Source organism: Lepisosteus oculatus, chromosome 4 (genome assembly GCF_040954835.1).
Source record: "Lepisosteus oculatus isolate fLepOcu1 chromosome 4, fLepOcu1.hap2, whole genome shotgun sequence".
NCBI lineage: Eukaryota > Metazoa > Chordata > Actinopteri > Semionotiformes > Lepisosteidae > Lepisosteus > Lepisosteus oculatus.
The window spans coordinates 23,641,247-23,667,124 of NC_090699.1; the positions used below are offsets into that span (position 1 = coordinate 23,641,247).

Genomic DNA, 25,878 nt, shown 5'->3' on the forward strand with positions numbered 1-25,878 from the left:
ATTGTCCTCAGTTCTGAGTAACACAACAATGAATGAGGTGTATAATCTTAATCACCGTTTTGAATCCAGAAGTTTGCTGACATTTACCCAGAATTACTACATCAGGTGTGCTGTGAGTAAAGTCGAAGGAGTTAAGAAGTTTAGTGTAGGTGCTGCACACTGTGCACATACTAAAACAACTGCTCATCAGTACTCCAACTGTTCTGAAAATGTGTAATCAAAGCAGTTAAGAAATCACTGCTTAAAGTCTGTGAAGATGTAACACAAAATTACATATAAACGTGTCTTTGTTATAAATTGTTCACTATTGTCCACAATCATATTACACACGAGGCTTTTCTGCAAGGGGATGGAAATACTCAGAATCCAGCATCAGGATGGCCTTTTACGCAATGTGAAAAAAACAATTTGACAATAGACGAAAAAACAAAACAACAGCACAAAAAGACAGGGCATGTTTCTCACCATTCCAGGCAGGCCTGTCTGTCAGCAAACTGGCTGGGCTCACCACCAACAAACTGCAAGATGTCACTGCTTGGAACGTTTACATGAGTCCGATTTTTTAATTAAAAACAGGCAGGGCCAAACATATATGTATTTAAAAATACAAAAAAATCTATAACCAAATGGAAGTAACATTGGATAAGAAAGTGTACTGTAGCTGACAGGATGATACTGGAGACAAAATGAAGAAATCATCAGTGGTATATATTTTGGAGGAAGACCTACACTATAATTATTTCTATACAACAAATATTTTTAAACAGGGGGGTTTCCTCTGCTTCAGTTTGAGGGCAGTCCTCTTGAAAGATTTCCATACATGCCGATTCCCTTCAAAAGACCTGCATCCAAGGCCAAAACCGTGGCCTTTAGAAATACATTTTAAGCAATTAATTAACCCATAGTCTCCCAGTCACTCCTCCAACTAATTGCATATGTAATTACCTTTCTCTGAGGTTCTATGTGGCTGATAAACATGTTGGGACACTTGCTTCTTTAGTCTGTTTCAACAGATAAATGTTGTTTTCTCACTGCCCGTAGGCATAATTAACAGAGGAGAGGAGGCTGTTATTAAAACACATAGTAGCTGATCCACTAAAGAGGGGGAAAGAAAAAAATCCCTGCTGCCTGACCCCTGGATAACCCATGAAAGAGATTAGCCCATTTCCAAGTAAGAAAGCAATCATGCTGCTGAGCCAAGTGTATTCTCTTCTGTTGTGCACAAAGGCCTTCGAAAACAGCCATTTTCACCTCCTTGACACCTTGGGTGATGAGATTTGTTCTTATGCTTTTTATGTGAAGAAAAATAAAACAAGGTCTACAACTTATAACAGTGATTTATCACTCAAACATTAATTGAACATTAAATAAACCATTCTTAAAACTTAAATAATAAATAATACATTAAATTAACAATAAAACTTTGCAGGGAGGCACATATTGTGAAAACTGAAAGAAAAAGCAATCTACAATCAAAGACATTGTCACACAATAAGGACATATTAGTACACAGTGCCTGATTTCTTATCAGGCAATGTGATGCTTACTCCTCCTACAGAGATCTCACCCCTCTTATCTCCTTCCTGGGGAGATGTGGTACAAAAAGGTTCACCAAAAAGGAAACACAAGATAATGCAAGAAATATATATATACACTTATACATCGTGCAATGGAAGTAAGAAACCTCATAATTTCTTTATTTTTTAGACAATTTCTGCTCTATTGCATCCTGTCTGTGCTTTGATGTGAGGTATAAAGGACCCCTCTCTGTGCACAGTTAAAGTCTCCTGCTGTGGGGGCCAGGTCAGGGCCTAATTGGGCAAATGCTTATACTTGTCTAATAGAGACAGGATTTCATTCTCTTTCTTTCAATCTTTTCTGTTCCTTTTTTACAGCTTTGCACATACTCTGTATTTGTGGTACCAAATTTGAAAAAAAAAAGTAGAAAGAAAAAATAAGTAACAACTGAGTTAAGTTGAAATTTAGGAAATGGGAAAGTGGGTGTGTGTAAGGCGTTATCCCCAACACAACAGTTTAAAAAAAAATTCACATGTATGCGTTTGTCAATGATAAGGGTCAACACACACCAAACTGTCTGCAGTACTGCTCAGCCAAATAAAACGCCACAAAGTGAACTCTCTGAAGGAAGGTAATACAAGCATATGGAAAGAAAAAAAAACTACTGAAGGATGTGTACAAAATCTAGAATCTGTTAATTGGAAATTCCCATGGTTTAAAGCAAAACAACTGCGCAACCTTTTGTTTTTAAAATCAGATGAGTTAAAGGTATTGAAGTGTCAAACACACAAGACAGTATGTAAAGACCTCAGCTGATGTTAAATCATTGAATACCTATATACTACTGCAAAGGAACAAGTAATAGGTTTATTCCATGCTGAAAAAAAGAAGAAAGAGAACACAACGTGCCTCTTTTCTCCAAGGCTGAAACGCTGTTTTCTTTCTTCTTTTCTTTCAGCATGGAATAAACCTATTACTTGTTCCTTTGCAGCCTACGCATGCTGACACAGCTCCCCACCTGAACTACTACAATATACTACTGCTACTTGAAGACATCTAGTGCAAGAATAATTTATAATAATAAGACTTTGCCTGAAGACTTACATTGCAACATTTTAACTGTTCAAACAAAATCTGATTTGATTTTCTAAGATAAGTTGCCTTTATTTCATAAAAATAATTGTCATTCTTCTGTAATGACAAAAAACAGCTGTAATTTGGAATACACGGTGTACATTCCTGAATGTACATCTGACAGCAGCTCTATCAGCGGCACAGGCTCGTCTGTAGGTGCTGTACAATGGTAATCTGGAAGAGTACGCGAGTGAATTCTCACAAAATACGCACCAGGTAAACATTGATTTGCTTTGCAAGAAACAAGCTAGATGTTATTTGGGTTCAGACTAATCCCTTTTAAACCTTATTTTCCCACAGGGCAGAATACTTTTCCAGAAATCCAGTTCTCAAGTTAAAATAGCAGAAGCTGTTTGTCATGCCCTATAGTCAACTAGAATACATCTCCTTCTAATTCCCTGGCACTCCTGTCACACGTAGACTTTGAAGTGGGAAAAAGCTTGTCTCAGGGACTGTTTACAGGCTTTTACCGTGATGGTAGAAACATTCCCTTGTCTAGATGTTTAGCAAATCCCATTATTAATTTTAACAGCCAAGGACACAAAATACCAAAGGAAACGCTATAAGCAACAGTCCCATGTGGCAAGCACAAGCTTGCAAGAAATTTCCTGAGAACAGGGAACCCTCTCCTCACAAAAAATCCACAAGCTGCAAACTAGCATTTTGTTTTAAAAACTGAATGTGAATACAGATGTAAAATATATACTTAAATGTATATGTATTGTATTATATAAATATACATCTAATTATACAAAGCAAAAAATAATACATTAATTTTTGCACATTCTGTTAAACCTACAGCTCATGTCTAAACACAAATTGGGAAAAAAAAGCTTAAAACATGTAAGTAAGTGATTAAAGAGTTGCTTAAGGAGACATAAATCCACAATAAGGTAAATACCTTCGAAAACATAATTACACAAAAACATACAACTTCTGTTAATGGGCACTGTAAACTGTGTTTAATCACTTATCTTCCTCAAAGATAAGGATAGGTCACTCCTATCCTGAAAAAATGAGGTATGCACAATGTAAGAATAAAAAAAAAACACTTCTGTTTAGCCTAAAGGTAACTTATGATGACACATCTTCACTTTGATGTGAAAACACAATCATTTGAAACGCTGGTTAACAATCCTGTGTAGTCTATAATTCGAATCCAGGCTGCACATTTATGGGATACTGCAAATTCATTGTGTAGTTTCATTTTTTCTTAGCTATAAAAAACCCTTGGCTGAAAGACAATAAAATGAAATGGTGTTAATGGTGTTAATTCAGAGATCTTGATTCAATTTTCCTTCTCGAATTGTAGACAATTCCTATCAAATACTGGCAATCCACTGTCACCAAAATGAATGAATTTAATGGAATTTAAGTTTCACATCAATGACAATGATGACTTGAAAATAAAGTGTCAATATTACTTTGGCACTGCAAGAACTCACATGCCTTCTCAAAATAAAACTCAAATATGAATTTAAAAATGTTGCACCAAAAAATCAGCCATTTAATTAATTTTTGTTTTAATGTGAAAGGTTCTCGCCATTCCATTCTTCTAAATCTTGACTACTGAAGCATGATAAGTTATCAAGAAAATTAAGAGCAGTTATCACGAGATCCATTGGCACCTCTCTATCGCTGAGTTCACAGACCGGTTTTACCGGCTTCTGATCATTTCATTTAATTGATGGAACCAGAGTCTTAGCCTCTTCTGCACAAGCGTCTGCCTTATCCAAAACATCCATTACTAAGATGAACATTAATCTGCATAGTAGGCGAAAAAGATTAGAAAAGGGTTTTCTGTATCTGGTCACAAACAGGAATGAACTATTTAAATCTTGCTTTCATGCCATCTTGAAATAAAAACTGACTCAGCTTTAACTACTGATCTGGACATCAAGAAATGGCAATATCTGCATCATCGCTAACTTTTGCAAAATCGTGCATTTGTAAAGCAAGTTTTTTCTGCTGTCTAGACTAAACCAGTTCTATCTTCCCAAAGTCTGCAGACTAACATGCCTGTTAGAATGTCATACACACCTAAAATACACTTCAAACACTTCTTTTTAACATTTTAGCCATGTTGCATAAGATAATTCAGACGTTGTGTAAAAGGTGATCACTTCCTTCCAAATTTAAAAAACCTTTTAATATGTCAAAACTGCCCCCGAGGAGTAGTTTTTTTGCTTACTTTTTTTTAGGTGGCGTGCAAATTAGTTCAAAAGGATAAAAGCCTCCACACCTCTTTAAATGAATTAAAAAAGTGAAAAAATGTTAACTGTTTAATTTTAGGGCCTGACCTGTCATTCAGACAGTCATTCATGTTATAATAATTGCTCTACCTGATCTGTAGGTCTAACGTTGTGGGTGTTTTGTAACAGCAGCAAATGTAATTAAAGGTTCACTCTTTTTTCATTTACACTGTTGTTAAATAACTATTTTACCATGGTAACTGGTAACATGGTAACAAGAATAGAGTTTACAGACAGGCAGGAAATCATGCTTTGCTGTAAAAATTACTTGGGTTGAATGGTCTTTGATTCCACTTCAGTCCTCCAACTCTACATTAAAAATAATATCGAAAAAGTCAGAAACATTCTGATTAACTGTATAAACCTTGCCAACAACGGGTACAATAAAATAAAAAAAGTAGATTACATTGACAACCTAGTGGCTCGCTAGAGCGACTTTAAAACATTGTAAATAAATTCTCAAAATATATAAATGACTGTTTTGGTAACAACCTGATAGCCTGTTCTAAACTGAAAAAACTTAACTGTTAAAGAATAATATATTTTTTAAAAATGTTTTTACTGAAATATATATGAGCTGGAAATTAAATAGAATCTTCAGCTGCTTCTTTTGAACCTAACACGCTACAACAATACTACAGCTTACAATGGTGTGGATTTAGAACATCCTTTAAAAACTAACTTTTATTTTTATTTGTTAATTACTAACAGATAAGCAGTGTTCTGTATGCTGACAAAAAGCAAACCCTCTTGTTGCGAGCATTCAGTATTCATAGAAAGCAATGAATCGTCCGGTCTACTACTCTCAGGTGTTCTGTCTTCCAAATGTAGTGCCTGACCTGCTGTACAGACTTAACATGTTTCGGTTACTTGACATGTTTCAGAAAGCTTCATTAAGTTCAAGTAAAAAAACTGTTTGCTATTGTTGTGGCCACCTTGGTATCCAGACTTCTTTAATGAAACATTATCCTATCCAGTAAACAATGTTTCAACAAGATTTTACGAACTTACGTGCACCAACTGATACTCTTGCTTTGGCAACCGAAACTTGTACAAAACCATCACACACGGCCTCCGGCACATGGACTGCCAGTAACATCAAGGGCAAGGAGAAACTGCACCCTCTGAAGCGAGTGAAGCGATGTGGCCGAGGGGGTGGGGTGAGGGTGACCACATTTCTACTTATGATACGTGTTGGCACTACAAAACTGAAAAAAAAAAAACCCAGAAAACTCCAGAGGTGATGTCACTCCCCCCAGAATCAAAACAACTTGCTGGCCTTCCTTGTGGGCCCAGGGTCCACTGCCCCAGGGTGCCCTGGTGTGCTCTGGTTTCCCACAGGACTCCCTCCTTCAGCAAAGGAAAACCACAGTGGATTATTTTAGTGCATTAAAGGGGTATTGTGAATACTGGGAGACTAGCAGATGATCACCACTGTGCTATGTGAACACGTTTCACACACACAGCTTCAAGACTTTGATCAACACAGCCTGCATGTCAATACTGCATTTTCCTGTTCCCCTACCAAATTGTCTGCTAATACAGTAGGTACAGGTATAGCTTTGGGCAAACATCAATGAACATTGTATCCATAAATACATGCTCTCGTCAAAAGCGCAAGGCAAATATGCAGCAATACTGCAACGCTATCTGCCTGTGATATTTCAATAACTAACAATTTCATATTAAAACAGGGGCACATTTACCTAAAATATTGTGTCTTATCTGGAAAACCATAAGTAGTAAGTGGGAAAATGCCCCCAAATTCTATACCTTTATAACAAAATAAATCAAGCAGACCTACTGCTAAATGCATTCACATCTTTCTATTCACATACATTATTCACAGTAAATTATTGACATCTTCAGCTTTCGGGACCTGAACCTGTTATTGACTCGAAACCATTACAATGACCACTTTGCTACATCAGGAAAGAGGTTGCCGGGACAGCAGTTAACATCACCTTCTGCCCTTCCTCATCAGGCAACTCAGACTTTTCAATCAACATTGCCATACCCCAGAGTAAGAAAACAGGGCCGAGAGAAGAGAAAGTGTTTTTTTACGCCACCAGCCCACAAGGGCTTGAAAGCGAGAACCAGGATGAATTGCAGAGCGTGAAAGTTTGCGAAAGAAAAGTAAAGCACACTTTAGGAATCCTACATGTTTACAGCAGGCTTTATCAATGTGCTGGAAAGTACCAAATCACTCGAACGCATTTTACTCCAAAATAAAAACATTTCTACTGGCGCTAAAATGACTAATGTTCTTTAAAAAGATGACAATCAATGCACCCTGCGAGAATCCAGTTTTGCAGTAAATAATGAGGACTACAGAAGCTGTAAAAAATCCCCATTGAGGAATAAAGGGAGTGGGACAAAGAAACAATTTCAAACTAAGGCATGATGACAGTACATGAATGGGAGGAAAAAGAGTGAACCATTGTTGAGATAACTGGCTTCCATTAGTGATCAGGTGATTGGCAGAAAGATCATGATCTTTCAATCTTGGGTCAGCTCCTTTTCAAAAAAGGGCATTCCCACTGATCCATCTTTTAGCTACAGTCTCTCATCGGATCCCAGGTCTCCCGGCTTTTAGCTTTGATACTGCTCAAGCTTTCCCTTGTATCAGCCGCTACCTGTCATCAGCTATTCCAGAGAGCACCACGAGCGGAGAGAGCCTGACCCCGGGGCACCGCCAGGGTGAACAGGAAGAGCCTGACCACTGGGCTTCCTTCCTTATCTTTCATAAGCTCCCATGTACAGAGCCATATCGAATTCAAACTGCACAACACCTCCATGACCCCCTTAAGAGCGTTTTCTGAGAAGGTACTGTTTCTTTTTAGGTACCTCTGGAAAACAATGACAATCATTCAGTTTTCAAAAATGGAACAAAAGCCCTTCTTAAGACATTTAAACACAGAAAGGGGGATAACTTGTACAACCACTGCTAGTGGTGAGAAAATCCCACATTTGTGCCAAATCGCTTGATTCAAAGAACTATTTCAAAGAAATGTTTTTTGATGTTATGTTCTACTTGCTTTGTCTTACCTTTTCTTATAGCATAAATGTCTTTATATAACAGCCAGCAACTTTTAAAGAATTCCTTTGGAGATTTAAGAACCATTTCAACACATTTCTCAACATGCAGTGCTTTAACCAATCTGTGGCTCTCACAGCAAATCTCTCATTTAAAACACTTAAATGATTCCTTCAGTATCATAACTGGCTTGAGAATAAAGGGATCGAGATTGGAAATCAGGCACCTTCACATTTTATCCCCTTCAAAAATGCACGTTGATGTGGCTGAGTCGTTTCATCGTTGTGCTGGAAAATTTAACTAGACTCTCCTAGTTCTCTCACTGATGGGAGGATGTGCAGCTTCAAATAATTCAAATATTCCAATAAAATACTTCACTCATGCATCATTATTGACACAAAGAACCATCTTAGAAGTCCCACACACAGATTATCAGACTTCCGAGTTGTCAGTATGTCTCAAATTCTCACGCATGTCTTGTTTACTCTCATGTGCAATACATCCTCATATTAAGTAATGTTTAGAGCAGGCCTACAATACACACAATATACTTTATATTCAAATACCTGGCTGTCATCACATTGATATCATTTTTATGTAATTATTAAATTGCAGATATGCCCAGAGGACAATCTCATTGACTTTATAAGGAACCATTGGTCAGGTTTAGAATGTTACCTGCTGACTAGTTATAAATGAAAGTTTACAGACCACATAATAAGAAAAGAAAGAGTGTGATCAGTATGCACGTGAAAAAGACACAGCTACCAGCACAAAACTGCAGATGTGAACAACATCCGGGAATAGAGAATTTAATGGTGCTTCCATTTATAAAATGTACATACTATAGTTAAACAAACAGTAGTAACTGTGAGGTTTGCATTGGGTATTATTTTTTTTTTAAAAAGCACATTAATTACTGTCAATGCATCGTATAAATGAGTGATAAAAATGAGCATCTTGACTATCTTTTAACAACATGACTGCATGTTGTGATGATATCATCACCGATGACTGACTTTCACAAAAAAGTGCAAATGTGTATCTTTAACAGTCTCTATTGATGTTTTGTACGAACACTATCAGAGAATCTTTAAAACTAACTGGCACCGTTTCCAACCAACTGCACCGTGTAAAGATAGGTCTTTGACTAAATGCACTGTTGAGAACATGCCAGACATTCCTGAAGCACTTCCATCCATCTGTTATCAGAAAACCGGGGCACTGCAGGACCAAGAAGAGCACAGGGCACAAGGCATGACCACACCCTGGACAGGATGCTTGTCCACTACAGACTATGCTCACACACATACCCACAGGACAATACAGAGTCCCCATCATCCCACACAGCAAGGAGAAAACCCACACACACTCAGGAGAGAACATGCAACTCCACAGAGTTCCCATCCAGAACTGAACCCAGGATTCAAGAGCTGTGAAGCAGTAGCACCAACTACCAAATAACCCTCCCTGAAACACATATGTTTTGTAAGGTAACATAAAAAAAGGATGTTTAGAAATATTAACGGGATAGAACAGTTGGAATATATTAGAGTTACAATGTGTGTCTGGATTCATGACATGACTGCAGGGACCTCTATACAGTTTGTATACACCCAAAAATAACAGAGGTAAGAAATTAAAGTAGAACTCAGTTTTTTTTGTCAAATTTTACTATGGGCTGACAACAATACACAAATTGACATTTATGTCTTACAAAATTATTATAGATAACCTAAACTCACAAATCCTTCCACACAGTGATTATCTAAAAATATTTTTAAGCACTATATGGTTTTTAAGCATCTTATAAAATAATCTAAATTAAATGGCATAGACAAAGATGACCAAGACCTTTCTTCATAAAAAAAGTATGCAATTCAAGTTGTAAGGATTTCTTTATAATTTGAGGTTTTAACTGACAAAAAATGGGAGGGTGTATGTGGCACAGGTTTTCACAACCTCTCTTCTGTAACCCCAGGTACCTGTGAAGAGCAACGCTCTGGCAGCAACTGAGAGGTCACAAATACTTCAGGACAGAAAGTGGTAGATATAAACAAGGTACACAGCGAGTGGAGGAACGCTGTTCGATAAAGCACACAGAGCTACAATCCATCAAGGGCTCCCCATCGACGCAGCTCAAAGGCGCTTTAAAGTTCGGCGTTCCTCCGACCACTGCAGCATCTCTTATCGAGAGCAGAAAGTGAAGACTTACTTGTCGGAGGTCGATGAACGCTAACTGCAGGGTGTCCCCCTGGAATCCCGGCACCGGCTCGGAGCTAGCGAACACTGCAAGACAAAAACGCACACAAAACCACTCTCAGGCTGAGCTCGAAAGCAAAATACCGAGAAACCCTTGGAACATGCCACTGCACATACGGTTTATTATGTGTACATTGAGCCACACTGACTTGCGCAGTGAAGCAGGAATTTACCCCCATTAAAGTACAATTATTACAGTTAAATTGATCCCACACCCAAGACCACAAAAATTAAAGTCATTTCGGACTTTTTTATCGTGTGTTTAATTAGAGTAATCCTTCAATACAATGGGTTCATCAAGGTTAACCTGTATAAAGTTTACAAGTCGTGATATGTTATATTCATCTGGGCTAAGCATTCTCTACTATTTTTACCCGCAGGGGGAATGATTACAAAAGTATTTTGAGAGGACACCAATTCCATCGCTGTCAACATATTTTTAAACATCTGCTTTTGTTACAGCATCTGCTCAATAAAAATCCAACCTCTAGCCAAACAGCAATTACAGACAGACAGTAGGGTGGGGGTTAGCTTAACATGCAGACAACAGGTGGAATGCTCTGATCACCACAATCACTTTTGGCCTGGAATGTCTGTTCTTGCCTTTTAACAAGTTTCTGATGATGGAATTTTGCTGCTTTTTTTCAGAAAGTTTTGAAGTGGGATCATCTGATCACCAAATACTGAAAATGAGAAAAGCCTGAAGAAAAATAATTAAGAGACAAACTAACCCTCTTTACCTCTATCTGGATAAAGATAAACCGACTGAAAAATACATTTTGCCGCTTTCTCCCCTAATCTGTCAACATGTTTTATCACTGTACCTATTGTAAGCTTTCAATCCCTGATCAATTCTGTTCCATTACAGCTTACTTGATTTTCACCTCACACAGCTCCCTTAATTGTTTTGAAGGATATTTTCCAAATCATACATTTCTTAAAGACGTCAATATCCCTGCTGTCTAAAGTGAATCACAATAAAATAACTGAAATTATGGTTAATGATACCCTTAGTTTTTAAACTAATGCTAAAGGACCAAAATTATACCCCTGCTCAAGATTAAGGATAAGAAGCAGGGAAATTGTATGGCAGAGGCTTGTATTAGTATTATTGTTCAGTATGATGTTGAAATTCAAAAAGTGAAACTGTTCATAGCCCACTGTGAAGCTATGCAACTTTAGATTTTTTTAAATACAAAAGAAGACAAAAACATTAATGGGTAGGTATTCAATTATCATTTGTATTTACAACTAAAAATTAACGTTTAATTCTTTATCACTGTGTTTCTTTAAACTTGCCTTTCACCAACTCTGTTTCCCGGCTAAAACACGAAAAATATGCAAAGTAGGAAATAAGATGCTCAGTTTTCTGCCTCATCAGATTCTACAGTTTACAAGCAACTCTGATCACTAATTCCTATGTCCATTTAATCTGGATCTCAGTCCTGTATTTTACCAATGGTATATGTGTATATACAGTAGTTGTAGTTATTTTGGCCAGCTGCTGAATGAGACATTCTCATAATATTATTTTCAAACAGATTGGTGATGTATGTAGCAATAACCGTAACTACAAAAGTCAAATGAATTAATAATGATAAACACCCAACACCCAAAGAATAACAAATACATTTTATTTAAACTCGGATCTAGTGAAGATACAATGACTGCTCACCGTCTTTTAAAAGAAGAGTATGCTGTCATTAAATAAACACTGTAAAAGTGGAATGAAGGTTTTTTGGTTGTTCTAATCTTGGGATACAAGTTCGGCCTCAAAATCCTAAGAAATGTCAACGATTCAAGAAGCCTCTGTGTTCTTATGGTTGTGATGATCAATGCTTCTCCTATTACATGCCTCGAGGCTAAAGGAACTAACCATAGGTGCTTTCAGTCAACACACAGTCTCAGGTGAGCTGGTTTAAAGACAATAATACTAAAAACAGTCTTGTTTTTTTCTGCTCCTGCAGAATTAATCATGTTAAAAACACTCAACAGTATTTCAAATAAATTTCAATAGTATTATAGTCATACAGCCATATTACACTCACAAATATCCAATTAAAACAGGTTATGGAAAGAAAAATAAAAAATGTTTTATCTTTCACTTCAAAACATAAATGTGCTTTAGCTGTTTATTTTCTGAAAGCAATTGTGTTTCTTCCTATTTAGAGTGAAAGAGGAATATAGTAACAACAAAATAATAGTCCAGTGTAACATGAAATAACAGATGGTTCACTTCGTCCCATGTATGTTACACACCAGCTCTGAAATGACACCTAAAATAGTTCAGAAGCAGGTTTTTCCCCTTTTACCAGATTTGCTGAACTCAATGATGAACTCTCTTTCACCCGGTAAAATTAAAACCCTGCCTGAAGGCTTAGCAGGGCAGTCAGGTATGAGACGTTTGGAGAAAGGTAGATGTTCAAAAAGGGCACACTATCAACAGACGCTGTGCAATCAAGTCGAAAAACCCCCTACAAAAGACAAAAAACAGGGCGGAAAGAATAACCCTTCCCTACCTCTTCTAACACCCCCTCTTAATTATGACACTCATGCAAAATTGTTGTCTCAAACATGGCTCATTAAGTTTGTTTCTGAAGTATACAGAGCCTTTTCACGTCAGGCTCAGGATCGCTGTTTTGTCAGCCAATCAGACCCGGACGGAGGTGACCAAAGGACAGTGACGTGGGACATGAGCGAGGCCACTGCTGGAAAACACGTCAGCCCTTAGACTGCTGGAAACTTTCCTTTTAAAATACAGAGATCAACAGAACTGTGGTCCCTGAATGACCATGTGAACTAAAGTAAAACAGCAAGAAAGAGCCATGTTTTTGAACTACAAAAAATCTGTGTCATAAAAGTACAGTGTATTTAGTGTTAGAAATTAATACTCATGGTGGTGGGGGGGGGGGATTGTGTTCTGATTGTTTAATTATAACTCTGTTTCAACATATATTTTTAAAGAAACGGCTTCTGTATTTTTTCTTAATTTTGTTCCTTTGTATTGAGAGCTGACAGACTGAACAACAGGATAAACAGATGGTTAGAAATGTGTGTCTTAGACTTCTTTGAAGGTGTAGATATAAAATAATGTTTTTAAAAATCGTATTTTATAATCATGACATATCTATAATTCTACTAAAGAAACATATTTATATTAAAAGTTAATAGTTATAGTTAATAGTTGTGGCCCAGTGACAGCCTTGATCCATAAGCTCTGGGCAGAGCAATGATTTCTGATTCTGTAAGTCAAAATGTAAAAAGAACGTAAAAAGAAATCATATCTGCAATGAAAGCAAGCACCCTCAAATATTGTTTTAAAATGTTATTACTCAAGCAGGCAGATGGCTCAAAATTAAATAATACTGAGTTAAGGAACAGAAGTATTTTCACTTTAGCACAGCAGAACAACAAGCTGTCAAAGAACCCTAAGAAACCCAAAGAACACCTGGTCAACTTGATAGTTTTTCTTCTCCAAACACTGTAACCCCACAATTGGAGTTCAAAGCACACTTCTTTAAGTCAAGAAAGACTCATAATTCCCCTGCATGTAGAAATAAGTTTGAAGGTGACACACCCCATTAATAACTAAACTGTCTTAGAAGGCTTTCAATTCTCTGTGAGACAATATAGGGACAATGTGCATAACCCTTGAAATACCCTCATCTTTTGGTTCTGGTTTCTGTTTTTAGTGACAGGAGCACATTAAAACTGGAAATACAGTATACTGCACTGAAAGGGAATCAGTATTGACAAGAGTAGGCCCTACACACTAATACTGAAAAGCATTTATTCGGAAAGTCCAGCAGTTGTGCTTCCATCATGTTTGATACAGAGAGGGGTGGGACCTCTTCCCTGTGAAAGTGCAACCCTTTTGTATATCAGGCTTCACACATAGGACTCCTAAGCCCTTCCAGCACTGGTAAAACCCCTCACCAATTTATCATTTACAGTAGGAAGCTACCTGCCATTTGTGAGTTATTTGCGCACCCTAAGTGCTAATGGAAATGTCACCGTTGTGACCATTAATCCTGAAATGTCATAGAAAAGGACTGGAGGAGGGCGATGAATCGTGGCATAAATCACGGCCAACAGGGTGATGTCTGGAATGTGTCTCCGACAGTCCTTGTGAATGGAGCCACAAAGCCAGCTCCAGTGGAGTGCTGTTTTAATTTATCATGCAAGTTTCTGGCACCTCTCTGTCAATGAAGAGGGCGCAGGGGTCCCTCCATGGACAGAGGTACAGGGGAAATGTGAAGCCAAAACTGTTGTGAAGCACGAAGAGTTTCCTTCCCTTCTTTTAATAACGGGACTTCTACAGGGCATGCTGCAATTTAAGCCAGGACACACAAGCTAACTGATTGAATAAATATGTAGAAAGAGGTGCTGGTCTTTTGTGTCTCACATTACAGCAATTAAAAAGGGTAACCTTAGGCTATAGACGAGCCCCTCAGGATGTTGTAGGTCGCCAATCCCCTCAGAAATATGTCCTAACGTATTATTCAGGTACACAGAGATTTGAGCTGTTAAAACTTCTGATAACTTTCTATAACTAGAAGAAAAGTCCATCAAAACAAAAACACCAAACTCTTGCTACATAAAACAAAGAGTAGCCTTTGGCGAAGTGCGACAGCAACCCAGCAAGTGGTACAAAAGTGCTCTGTTGAAGTGATATTTGTCTTGGCAAAACTGTGGTTTATGTTGTCCTGCGCTCTGGCATGTGGAGAATGGCAGCACAAGCTGCAGGGAGGGGGTAGGGGCTGAGTGAGTGGCTTGAAAGAGCAAAACCGAGGGTCAAAACGTAGCCTTCAAAGCTGGGAGTTCGCAAGATCCAGTTTTACTCCAGCTACTGAAAAAGGTTATGAGAGTTCAAGGCCGTTAGACTTTAATATTGGACTTAACAAGTCACAGCTTCAACTGGAAGAGTGTATCAGATTGTACTTCGCGCTTTAGATGTGCATCAATTTATTTTATATTGTTGAAAGCTATAATTACATCGTCTGGTGGAAACCCACTAATAGCCAACCTGGTATTTGAAATTGTACACTCTGCTGTAATAAATCATAGGATTCCTTAAGAAAAGCAGGTCAGTTTTTTTCATTCTTTGAACTCGTTCTGTGCTGGTAAACCACAATGTGACAAAGTGAAATGAAATTATTTTTTTCTTTTCAAACAATTGAGTGCCATTGGCAGTGTTTATAAATGGAATGCTTTTTGATTGAAGATGCTTTTAATTACACATGGAAACATTACAAGCACAGTGTTAATTGCAGACAATACTTCAATTTAAATAGATTCAGAATTTATTTCTTACAATGTCATAGGTTTGCTGTTTTTATGAAAAAAAAAACATGTAAAGGACTTTTAAGGCCACCTTGATAACAACAAGCATAAACTGTTACAACTATTTGTGCAAATGACTTTACAGGCATACAATTTGTCTTAATCATTCATAAGCAGAACTCCACGTAGAGAGCTGTCAAGGGTTCTCTGCACATGCAGATCAGTAACAGCAGTCATGGGATGTTTGTGAAAAATTGTATTGCCCTTTGTGTCTTTTTATGCATGTTATTCTATTGTGCTGTTTAGGGTTTGCAAAAAAATTCTGACCATATTAATTAATTTATTCAAGTAAGGCCTTTATAAAAGTGAAATGGGTAAAGGTTAAAATAAAAATAAGTTTAGTATAGAAACACACTGTAGCTACGAAACTACTGTAGGTTTCAGGTTATGGACCTCATTAAAATATCTAAAGGCTGTACTTGTACTCTACTGTTCTATTGGGAAAGGGCCTTAAATCACTGCAATACTAATAATACTGCATCAGGAACATGTCAGGTACACCATGAAAATAAAGTGTGCTCTACACTGGCACAGTTTTCAGTTTTTCAGATCCTAAGCAGTTACAGTTTAAAAAAAAAGATATACAGAACCCCCGTTATCCAACAGAACTAGACAATTTCTACTTCATTCAAACTTGATGTGAACCATTTTTACACTAGCCTTTGCACTATGCTATTTAGCATCCTTTTGCCATGCTACCTCAAGCTCACTGTTCGAATGATCACAGTCTTTTGTTCACAGCAAAGCATGACCTGTAAATCCTGCTAGTTTAAGCAGCCAAACCCAGATGCCAAACAGAAGCTGACCTGAGTGACTGTGATATTGCAGGCCTGTAGCTCTTCCACTCTCTCGTCACAAACCTACCAAGCATCTGCCACAGACAAGAGCGCTGTGTTGTCAAGGTAATGAAGGCAAAATCCCCAGTTCAACACTATTAGGCTTAACATGTCCCACTTACATTCACACTGCATGACATCCAGGTTGAACTGCTGGATGGCTCCCATGCTTATTTGTTTCAGCTCACTGTCAAGCAGCATTTGCATTAAGGACGTCGACAGGTGCTTGCAGGCTGACATGCAGGCTGTTTGAGCAACTTTTCCCTGAAGGAAAAAAAGAAAAAAAACATAAGACCTCTCTTAACCACTGCATATATGCTGGGTCAACAGAACATGGTAAAAGATTAAGGTTCACTTGCTAGGCAATGCCAGGGGTGCCTGTTTCCCCTGATTGCCTACATAATCTTTTAACACGCATCCAAATCACATACGCAACATGACCACACAAGCAGATCGACACAAAGCTGACAGCTCTGAACATACTCGCTTGAAATGAACAGGGTTGTGCGACTGCAAAAAAAAGACAAGCAAACAATACAGCTGCATGCACTACCTTTTTCTGTACATACGTTTATGCAGTTCATATAACAGAACAATAAACGACATGTAATTTGGTGAACTGTCAGTTAACCCCAAGTCATTACAATTATTTTTCAAAACCCCAATGTTTTTTTTTTTAGCTTTTGATAAACAGAATTTCAGCTAATTAAGTCATAGAAACTCCTATTACGATGATAATAGGAATTGTAGGTCACTTTCTTCTTTTAAGAACAGAAGGAATGGGATTCCTCAGTCTAACAACCCTGGTAATTTCTTGGTTGCTATCAGCGCATTTTACAACCAACCCTGTAACCGGTCTAAAATAAAACTTCAGCATCATGATAATGGTGAACTGAAATGTTCAGGAAATCATTTAGGTCTGTTGAAGGCAAGTGGGAAAGGAAAATGGAAAAACAGGGAATCGTGTAGAAGGATGACAAAAGTATACTTCTCACTCCCTGCACAGTGAAACTGGAAACCCAGTGCAACTTCATGTTGCACAAACATCTCTGAACTGATACACACAAATGGTTCCCATATAAACTAATTCTATATATAAAAAATGCATGAAGAATAGTTTTTACATACAGCAATATGTTGGAATGTTTAAAAAATCTTGCACTAGTTTAGTTGATGCCTCAAAAAGAAAAACAGAGTCTTACGAATGCAAGTTGAGAAACACTGACATGCATATTCATTGTAGTCTAAATAAAAACACATCATGTCAAGCCTCCTTCTCAGATCCCATCCTGGGACACTGTAACTAAATTTGGTGCATTGAATCTTTTTTTGTTTCTTTTGAAGAGACAGTGCCCTGGGAACCACACAGAACCCCAATGTCCAGTGGAGATGCCAATATCTTAGCTGCAGGGCTCAGAAAGAAAAGTGGTAGCAGAACCAAAATTGACAGAAATAGATGAACTGCTGAAAAGGAATGCATGAAACAATGCAAAAACCAGCATGCTTGAAAGTCCCCCAGTCTCAATGGTAATTACATTGGGAGACATGCAGTTCTACTCCCCAAGCAGGACAATATCAATATGAAAGGAAGTATGAAAGAAATGAATGGGCCACAGTTCATTTAATTACAGTGTAATAGGTCGGAGATACTTAATGGAAATGTCATTTTAATTTAATGGAACACGTATTGCACTTTGGTTTAATTCACTGCTTCATTAAATCAGCTCTGTGTCCTATTTATTCTGCAACTGTAATGCAATAACAGGGTAAGCAGATTAATAGGTTGTCAAGGAAAATTCTAACCTTCATTATATTTAAATGCAGATACATCTATTGCTTTCTAAACAGCAGCATTTCTGTTTTGCTCTCTTATGTGCAGCAGGACCAGCTCTGACATGCAGGTAAAGTAGAGTAGTCAACACTGATTTGATGATTGAGGCGGAGAACACGATGACGAGTGCAATACAAGGTCGCTTTTGGAAATACAAGGTCTGCTGGCACAATAGTGACTGCTCAAAAATGCACAATGAATTATTAGAATTTTTATTTTGACCATGCACTAGGCTACAGGCTTATTGTAATGATAATCCGCATATCATGCGTAAAGTAGTTTGAAATAAGAAGTGGCACGACAATGTTTTATAGCAACTTTGTCTCCCTAGGAGGTAATCACTAGTACATGTTCGACACAATAAAAAAGATCTCTTATCAGTTTGGAAAACCTAAAAAAGATGCACATTGTATCAGTGGAATTTTATAAATGGAGCTCATTCACCAGATTATGCATTCACCTGATGCTGAATGGCTATTAACTATTAGTTAAAATGGCAAGAATGGATTTCACAGTGAAAATGAAAATTATACAGCAAATTGTTTAATGGAAGAAAAAATAGTAAATAAAATTGCTATCTATTAGTTTTCATAAAGAGTTTAGTATTCTCAGAAGCAAATTTGTGAATGACAAGATGTTTAAAAAGAAATAAATGGCAGAGCACAGTTTAAGCTTTTTCTAGGCCCTAGCTCTGCACAGAACTGAGGGTTCTTCTGACAGTCCTAATGATGAATTTAACAAAAAGAATAAGAAACATCTCAGTTTTAAAGGGAACAACAAATTACAAATGCAGTTATTAACTCTCTAACTCAGGATCGGAAAGTGCTGAGTAGAGAGTTACACATTCTCTTACTAAAGGAGCATTAAATTGGTATTTCCCAGAAACAGCACAATTAATCTTTCATTTACCAGACTGTGAACTTAGGATTAATATCACCCAGAAAAAAAAGATGATTATTGGTCTTTACAATTTAATTAGTCTTAATATTTTGACAGTAATTCTTCTGACAGTGACTTTACGTAAAAATCAAAGTCACATTGTGATACAGAATTTGTTATACATAATTTATTCTGTAATTCTGGTATACAGAATAAGAAGGCAAAACAGTAAAAGATTAAAACAGTATACAATCTCATGTTCCACAAGGAGTAAAGAACTGGCTAGAGAGCCTTCACGAAAACTGGCAAAAGAGAAAGATACTGTCTTAACCTAAGAATGACATTTCTTTAATGTGTTCAAGCTGAGATCTGTGAGCAAGATCCAAACACTTGATACCTACTTTGCGATTTCGACACACTGTGGACAGAACACAAGCGATTCTCCAGGCACAAAACCAGGCAATAATAGGCATGTGCTCTTTAACCTTCTTAAACCAGAGAATGCTAAAGGAAGAAACCCCTTAGCAAACAACTTATATTTCAAAAGGAGATCTGCTGACACATTAAATCCTTTCTAGAGTAGCCAAAAGCTTTTTAAACTTAAGAACAATTGCAACAAAGATACATTTAGCTCCTAGGAAATTCCCAAAGGGTCAACCATATGCATCCTTTCACGGCACTTTTCCTTTAAAAGAAGAAAAAAAGAAAACTTACACAGCTTTCTTAATCGGCACTAGCTGCCTGAAAAGGAGCTTTCATCATTCAGTTGAATGTCAGTCAATATGATTTATGGAGTGCATTCAACAAAGTCAAAGCTTATAGAATGAGAAATATGACTACAATCTGCTAATTTGTTTTGCATTGATCCACTTAAAGAGCCAAAGACCTGCTGTCAGGCTGAGTCCAGCAGCACAATTATCCAGCCAGTGACAGTTTCATCCATCCTCCCTGCCAGGGCTGTGCCAATCAAAGGCAGTGTGAGGTGACATTTGGTGGGGTCAGTAAGGAAACCATTCTCTCGCTAGCCTATACGGCCATTTGATTGACATATTTTCAATCTAGCTTGTGGAGACGAGTCGGCCCTTACCCACTAGCGCCTCACTGCCAGCTGTGAGTTCTGACTTTCCCTGCCAATCACCCAAACAATGAACAACAGCCGTGCCCATCCCCCCAGCCCAGTGGATAAAAACCTCCCCAGAACCCCCTCTCCGTCCCGCACAGTTAAATATCAATTCTTCAGATATCAAAGTCTTTACTTGAAATGTAAGGCTTTCTGGAGTGTTCACCTACAAGCACAAGCAAATACTGACATTGTGCAAGCATTGCTTACCTGTTTGTAAAATGGAGGTTGGAGTGGGGAGTTGTGTCAGTGTGGAACAAGCAGAGGTTAATTCCATGCTGAAAGGTAAACACAAGGTTGTGTTTTTTTCCCTTTCCACTTTTCAGCACGGAATTAAGCTCAGCTTCTTTTAAAAGTAGCTTCTGGTGTGCCTCAGACACAGTAAGATAACGGGTTAACATTTCTCTTAACTTTAAGAGAGTTCTCACCTCTAACCCCATCAAGAGGAAGTTACTTTATTATGAGATGATGAAGTTTATTTGTTACCATTCCAAAATAAGACTGGTAAAATACATATACCAATAATAAGGCAACCATAAATCATAACAATCACTCTTCTTAGTATTTGATTTTTCACTCCAGTTTTTTTTTGTGAATTACACACATGAACGGAACAGAAATATGTAACGGCTAAAAAATCAGCAATATTTCTGTTAAAAAAATGTTTTCATAAATAATGAGAAATGAGAAGTGCAGTTCCCATTACAAATTTTGATAAATAGTCAGATATGGAGAAAACAAATTAAAAAAGTAAAAGTAATTGGCCAATAAACTTTGTGAAAAGAGTCCAGACAGGGGGTTCAGGCTAGACTAAAGCAGTCACCATTCCATGTGGAAATACAGCATCCGCTTCTAAATTATAAGAGCCATTTAGTCATTTTAATTATTTCTTCTTTAGAATACACAGATACTGGATCCTTGGCTTGTCCTTGCCGTCAACAGGTTCTGGGGCATCAAATACGATAGACAGATACTTGATTGTCCACAGCTGTGGAAATTTGTCTTTGGCTTCTCCCACAGAAGTACAAAACACAAGCAAAACATACGAGTCACATAAAATCACAACAGTATGTAATATATAAAGTTGGATAAATAAATAGGTAGAGAGGGGAATTCATTTAGATACCTTCACTGAGCAGTTTAATTGAGTCATTATTTTTACATTCAGAATTTAGACTGAAACCAACAAATTTTCAAAGCTGTGGCTGATGTGGTTTGCTGTGGTTTGAATGACAAACTGAGACATTCTTCGCTCGAAGCACAGATCGGTAAAAGGACAGGGTGTGACCTTGACCAAAATATTGCTGTACGCGTGTATGGACGTCGATCTGTTTAACTGCACTGGTTACGCAAACTACTTAACAAGCAAGGTTCAGACAAATGTACAGATTAAAGACACTTGGCTGTATTAAACACTTAAGAAGAGCTCATTCAGCCGACTCCACTGAGGTTAAACGTGGCGAAAGCAATAAGCCTGGAGACAGTCCACAGTCCTGAAAATGTGCATGCTTGTGCTTTTGTCATCACAGCCGTTTACTTACCGACATTGCTGCATGGTCATTGTTGTTATTCTGAGCAGAACCCAGCAAGGAAATCAAAAATCAAATACGGACAGGGAAAGAAAGCACGGCAACAATAAATGGGTAGAAAGGAAAGGCAGAACGAAAGACAGGTTTTAATTCTAAGAGAACTTAAGGTCTTTTAATGTTACAAATAATTTCCCTAGCCAGGGGGGAAAACACTCCGGAGCTGCTTTAAAACCTAAATGTTACATCTTAGGGACAACCTTCCTGTGGAGAAGAATAGGAAGCTGCACCATATAGCAATTGGCCAATTTTAAATAAATATTTAGAAGATTAGTCAAGCAGTCACCTCAGTACCTTAAGACCTCTTTTCCTGTTTATCTAGGAAGTTAAGTCTGCAATAGGATCAGAGGTATATTGTAAAGGATAAAGGACTAAATAGTATAATTGTCTTTTCCCCCTATTGAGGATTGCTCTAACTGGATTAAAAGCCACCTATGTAGGTAATTGAAAGATTGTGCTGCCTGGAAATCCGAAGATACCTTTCAGTTAAATTAAAAACCCCTCCCAGGAAAGCACAATACTATTCTTCAACTCCCTCACTGCAGAATGAGGCTTAACCTCACAAACAGGGTTTCGTGTTAAAAACGACCACCTAGCATTAAAAAATAATACAAGGGAGGGCAGCAGTTCTATGACAATTTCAAGTTCTCTGACAAAGTTTTAAACTTAATATACTCACAGGCAAGTGCGTGAAGACTTGGAATGTGCTTCTGAGGAAATTGATGAGGTCCATTAGATATCCACTAGCTCTTCCATCAGATTCTGACATGGTCCACTCATAGTCCGCTAGCTGAATGAACTCATCAATCTTTTGGTTCAATTTAGTATAGATCTCTCCTTCTGCTGCATGTCTGGCATCCTAAATACAACAGGTATTTTATTATTTCACATCACCTTCAATCTTACTCTTATCATATTAAACACTGATGCAATATTTCTTCTTAGGTTGCAGTTCTATTGGATTTTGCTAATGTTTGCCATAGAACTACTAAAGTAGCCTCAATCTGAGATGTGACAATGATAGCAACATTTTATCACTGTCACTGTTAAATAGACCACTTATTTCGCGTGTGTTCTATCTGCATACTTTTGTGTGAGACAGCTTAAAAAAAAAGAACACCAGGTTCATATGAACAGTAAAACCTTAGTATTACAGAAAAAAGTATCTCCAAAAATGTCAACTCAAGAGTACCTGATGTACTACCAAGCCTCATTTTATGCAGTGTTCTCAGAATGGAAGATGGAAATTACCTTTTTTACAAAAGCCACATATAAACAGAAATGATATACATGTGTTCATATAAATTCACATGCATGCATACACAACCTCAGGCACAATGTGGCTTGGCCATTTACTGTATGTATACATATTTTGCAGATTTGTAGTTGTTCAGGTTTTACAATCTGCAGTCTGTGACATTCCCGTTAACTTATTTTTCTGTTGCCGAGACACTGCAAGTAATTGTTCTCATGTTTTCCAGGACCTGTGCATTTTGTAGGGTCACACAAACTGTGCAAAAATGACTAAGTGTGCCAGGTATAATTGAACACATTTCTGCTGTTTTGCATACCTTAAACGTGGAAAGGCCATAGAGCCTCGTAGTGTGAATGGTTTCTGGGGAAACATTTGTGATGTTCGTTATAAAGTCTTCCAGGTATTTACAGGCCTGTTCCAGGTGAGTCGTGTTTATAATGATTTGAACCAGCTACAAAGCACAAAAAACAACATCAAGTTATTTCTCTCCTCCTCCTATCTGTATCATGACCTGGTTTTAAAGTCACAGAGCAGCCACCACCCAGAGAATTACTTCCCGGGATTAACTGCATTGCAGGAAATGGTACTTAACTTTATTTAGGTTCTGTAATGGTAGAAGCAAACTATCACTCTCAAATTAAAAGCACATTGTTCCTCAATTGGAGGAGGAGCGATATGTTTTTAAGTGAGGCTTCATAAAGGGCGCAAGATAACCCAGAGCAGAGTAACTCTAATCAAACTTTAAATCTGCCTCTTATCATCTACATCAAACTTCTTATTATACTAAGTGTTTTAGTTTATAGCTATTGTGTGAACAAATCCACTCTGAAATAACTGAAACGCTGATACTAACGACAAATAAAAGGATGCCTTTGTCACACCATATTTCTTTTCTAACAGAAAATTCCAATTTCTACCCAAATACTTATGATATTCTGTTCAGACATAATAGTAAAACAATAAAAATCCAGATGCAAACAGCATACCTCTGTCAAACCTATATGTGGCTTTTTGATGAGGTTCTGAAGACAGCTACTTAAGGTTCTGGTCAACAGCAGGTTTGTGGATTTCCGTAGCATGTCATCTATTTCTGTTGAACTAGAATTGAAAATACTTTTAAGTAAAACCAAATACGATCTATTTCATTCAGACGAAGTAAAGATGACAGAATGGGAAAGGTTATATTCCTTTAAAAGACAAAAACATTATTAAAATACCTAACTGTATTATGATAAGGGTGTTTTCAAGAGACTAAAGTACACCACTAAGTTTGAAACCATGTGGACTGATGAAGCCTTATATTAGTGCATTACACAGGAACACCGTGAACTAGTAAACAACTTCATCAAAAGACTTTTCTTAAAAGAAGGAGACCATGGCCATTGGAGTCAAAGGCCACAGTGTTCTAAATCTAGGAAATTCAATATAACTATTTTACTACAGGGGTTTCATAACTCCTGCTATTGAGAGAAGGGAAGTCTTTCAGCTTTCCTTTCTCTTTTGCTATAAAATGGTTTAACTGCAGTAATTATTTTTTTAAGGAAGCTGTTTTCCACCAGAGAGTTAGGAGACTATTTTAAGATGACTGTAGAACATACACATACAAACAAAAGCAGGTTCAACTCATTTCTCTGTCGTACAGTTATAGCTATTCAGATTCAAATGGGTATTTTACAAAATGAACATTAGAGTTATATTACAAGGTTGAAAACTCTTTCAAAGAGAGATTCCCTTCAGGAAGAGTTTAATTTTAAAAGTTCTGTTGAGCACTCAGCAATGTTTTATTTAATTTAGAATATTGTATACCATTTCGGTCATCACATTATAGAAAATAATGCAAATCGGTCATGAAAAGAGCAACTATATACATTCCTGGGCTTGAGGGAATGTTCTGGAAGAACCGAAGCTAGCCTTAAACAGAGAAGACTATAAACCGACCTGATCTAAATATTCAGTCTTGGATCCAAGTGAATTATCGACACTTGAACCAGAGGACACAAGTGGAAACCATGTGGAAATATATTTAAAACTGAGAACAGGAGGCCCTTCTTTTCACATAGTGTTGTGAATATCCACAACAACAACATCCATGTTGTGGAAGCTGATACCCTTCAAGAAGCAGCTGGATGAGATCCGCAGATCAATTAACCACCAACTATCAAACTACAAGTACAGCTGCCCTTCTCTCATTTAAAACCATTCATATGAAATTTAACATTTGTAAGCACACAAGCACTGTGTATGCAGACATTTTATTTATTTCTCATATAGAAAAAGGGATCTTTAAAAAAAGGTAAAAAAAAAATGCTTAAAAACTCTTCCAAGAAAGTAATGGTTTTCCATTACGGATTTCTACAATCAACAGTAACTCCCTCAAAAAGTGTACCCTCAAAAAGTGAAGGCTAAGATCTGCAGGTTTTTGCCCCTGGTTTCTAGTTACATTTTTTATGTCACAAATAAATCGGAAAGTATGATCAGGATTTGTACTGCTGTAAAGAGAGCGCAAGAGAGCGAAACAAAACCAGGCTGGGCGTTTATGCACAAACAGCAGCTCCCAAGGAGGAGCTGACGGGGGGGATGATGGCTGTTTGTGCTTGCATGACGCTGCTGTTGTTTGTTGATTTTACTGACTGGAGTCGAGTATGTGACTTGTTTACTGGGAGGGAGTGGGCAGGTCAGTAAACATTTATAAATGAGGCCAAGAAGACTGTCATTACCAAGTGTTAACTTTTCAAACAACCAATTAGCAAAGCGTAAAGCAACAGTCAGCTGCATTAATTATTGGGTGTGACAGAGCCTAGGAGGTGCTAAAAACTTGCAGATTG

General features: G+C 37.5%; 1 protein-coding gene across 2 annotated transcripts in view; it reads right to left on the bottom strand.

The window, feature by feature from the left end:
• The window catches only part of exoc6 (exocyst complex component 6), a 64,669-nt gene that overhangs the window by 3,659 nt on the left and 35,132 nt on the right, over positions 1 to 25,878 (bottom strand). The window contains exons 16-21 of one of the 2 annotated variants that reach the window (XM_015346959.2): positions 24,040 to 24,151; positions 23,370 to 23,504; positions 22,478 to 22,657; positions 21,754 to 21,783; positions 16,505 to 16,646; positions 10,157 to 10,230 (exon numbers count right to left, since the gene is read on the bottom strand). In XM_015346959.2, coding sequence (XP_015202445.1) covers positions 10,157 to 10,230; positions 16,505 to 16,646; positions 21,754 to 21,783; positions 22,478 to 22,657; positions 23,370 to 23,504; positions 24,040 to 24,151 — 673 coding nt within the window. The remainder of the gene's footprint in view (positions 1 to 10,156; positions 10,231 to 16,504; positions 16,647 to 21,753; positions 21,784 to 22,477; positions 22,658 to 23,369; positions 23,505 to 24,039; positions 24,152 to 25,878) is intronic. The other variant, XM_006630384.3, reaches the window with a different exon arrangement.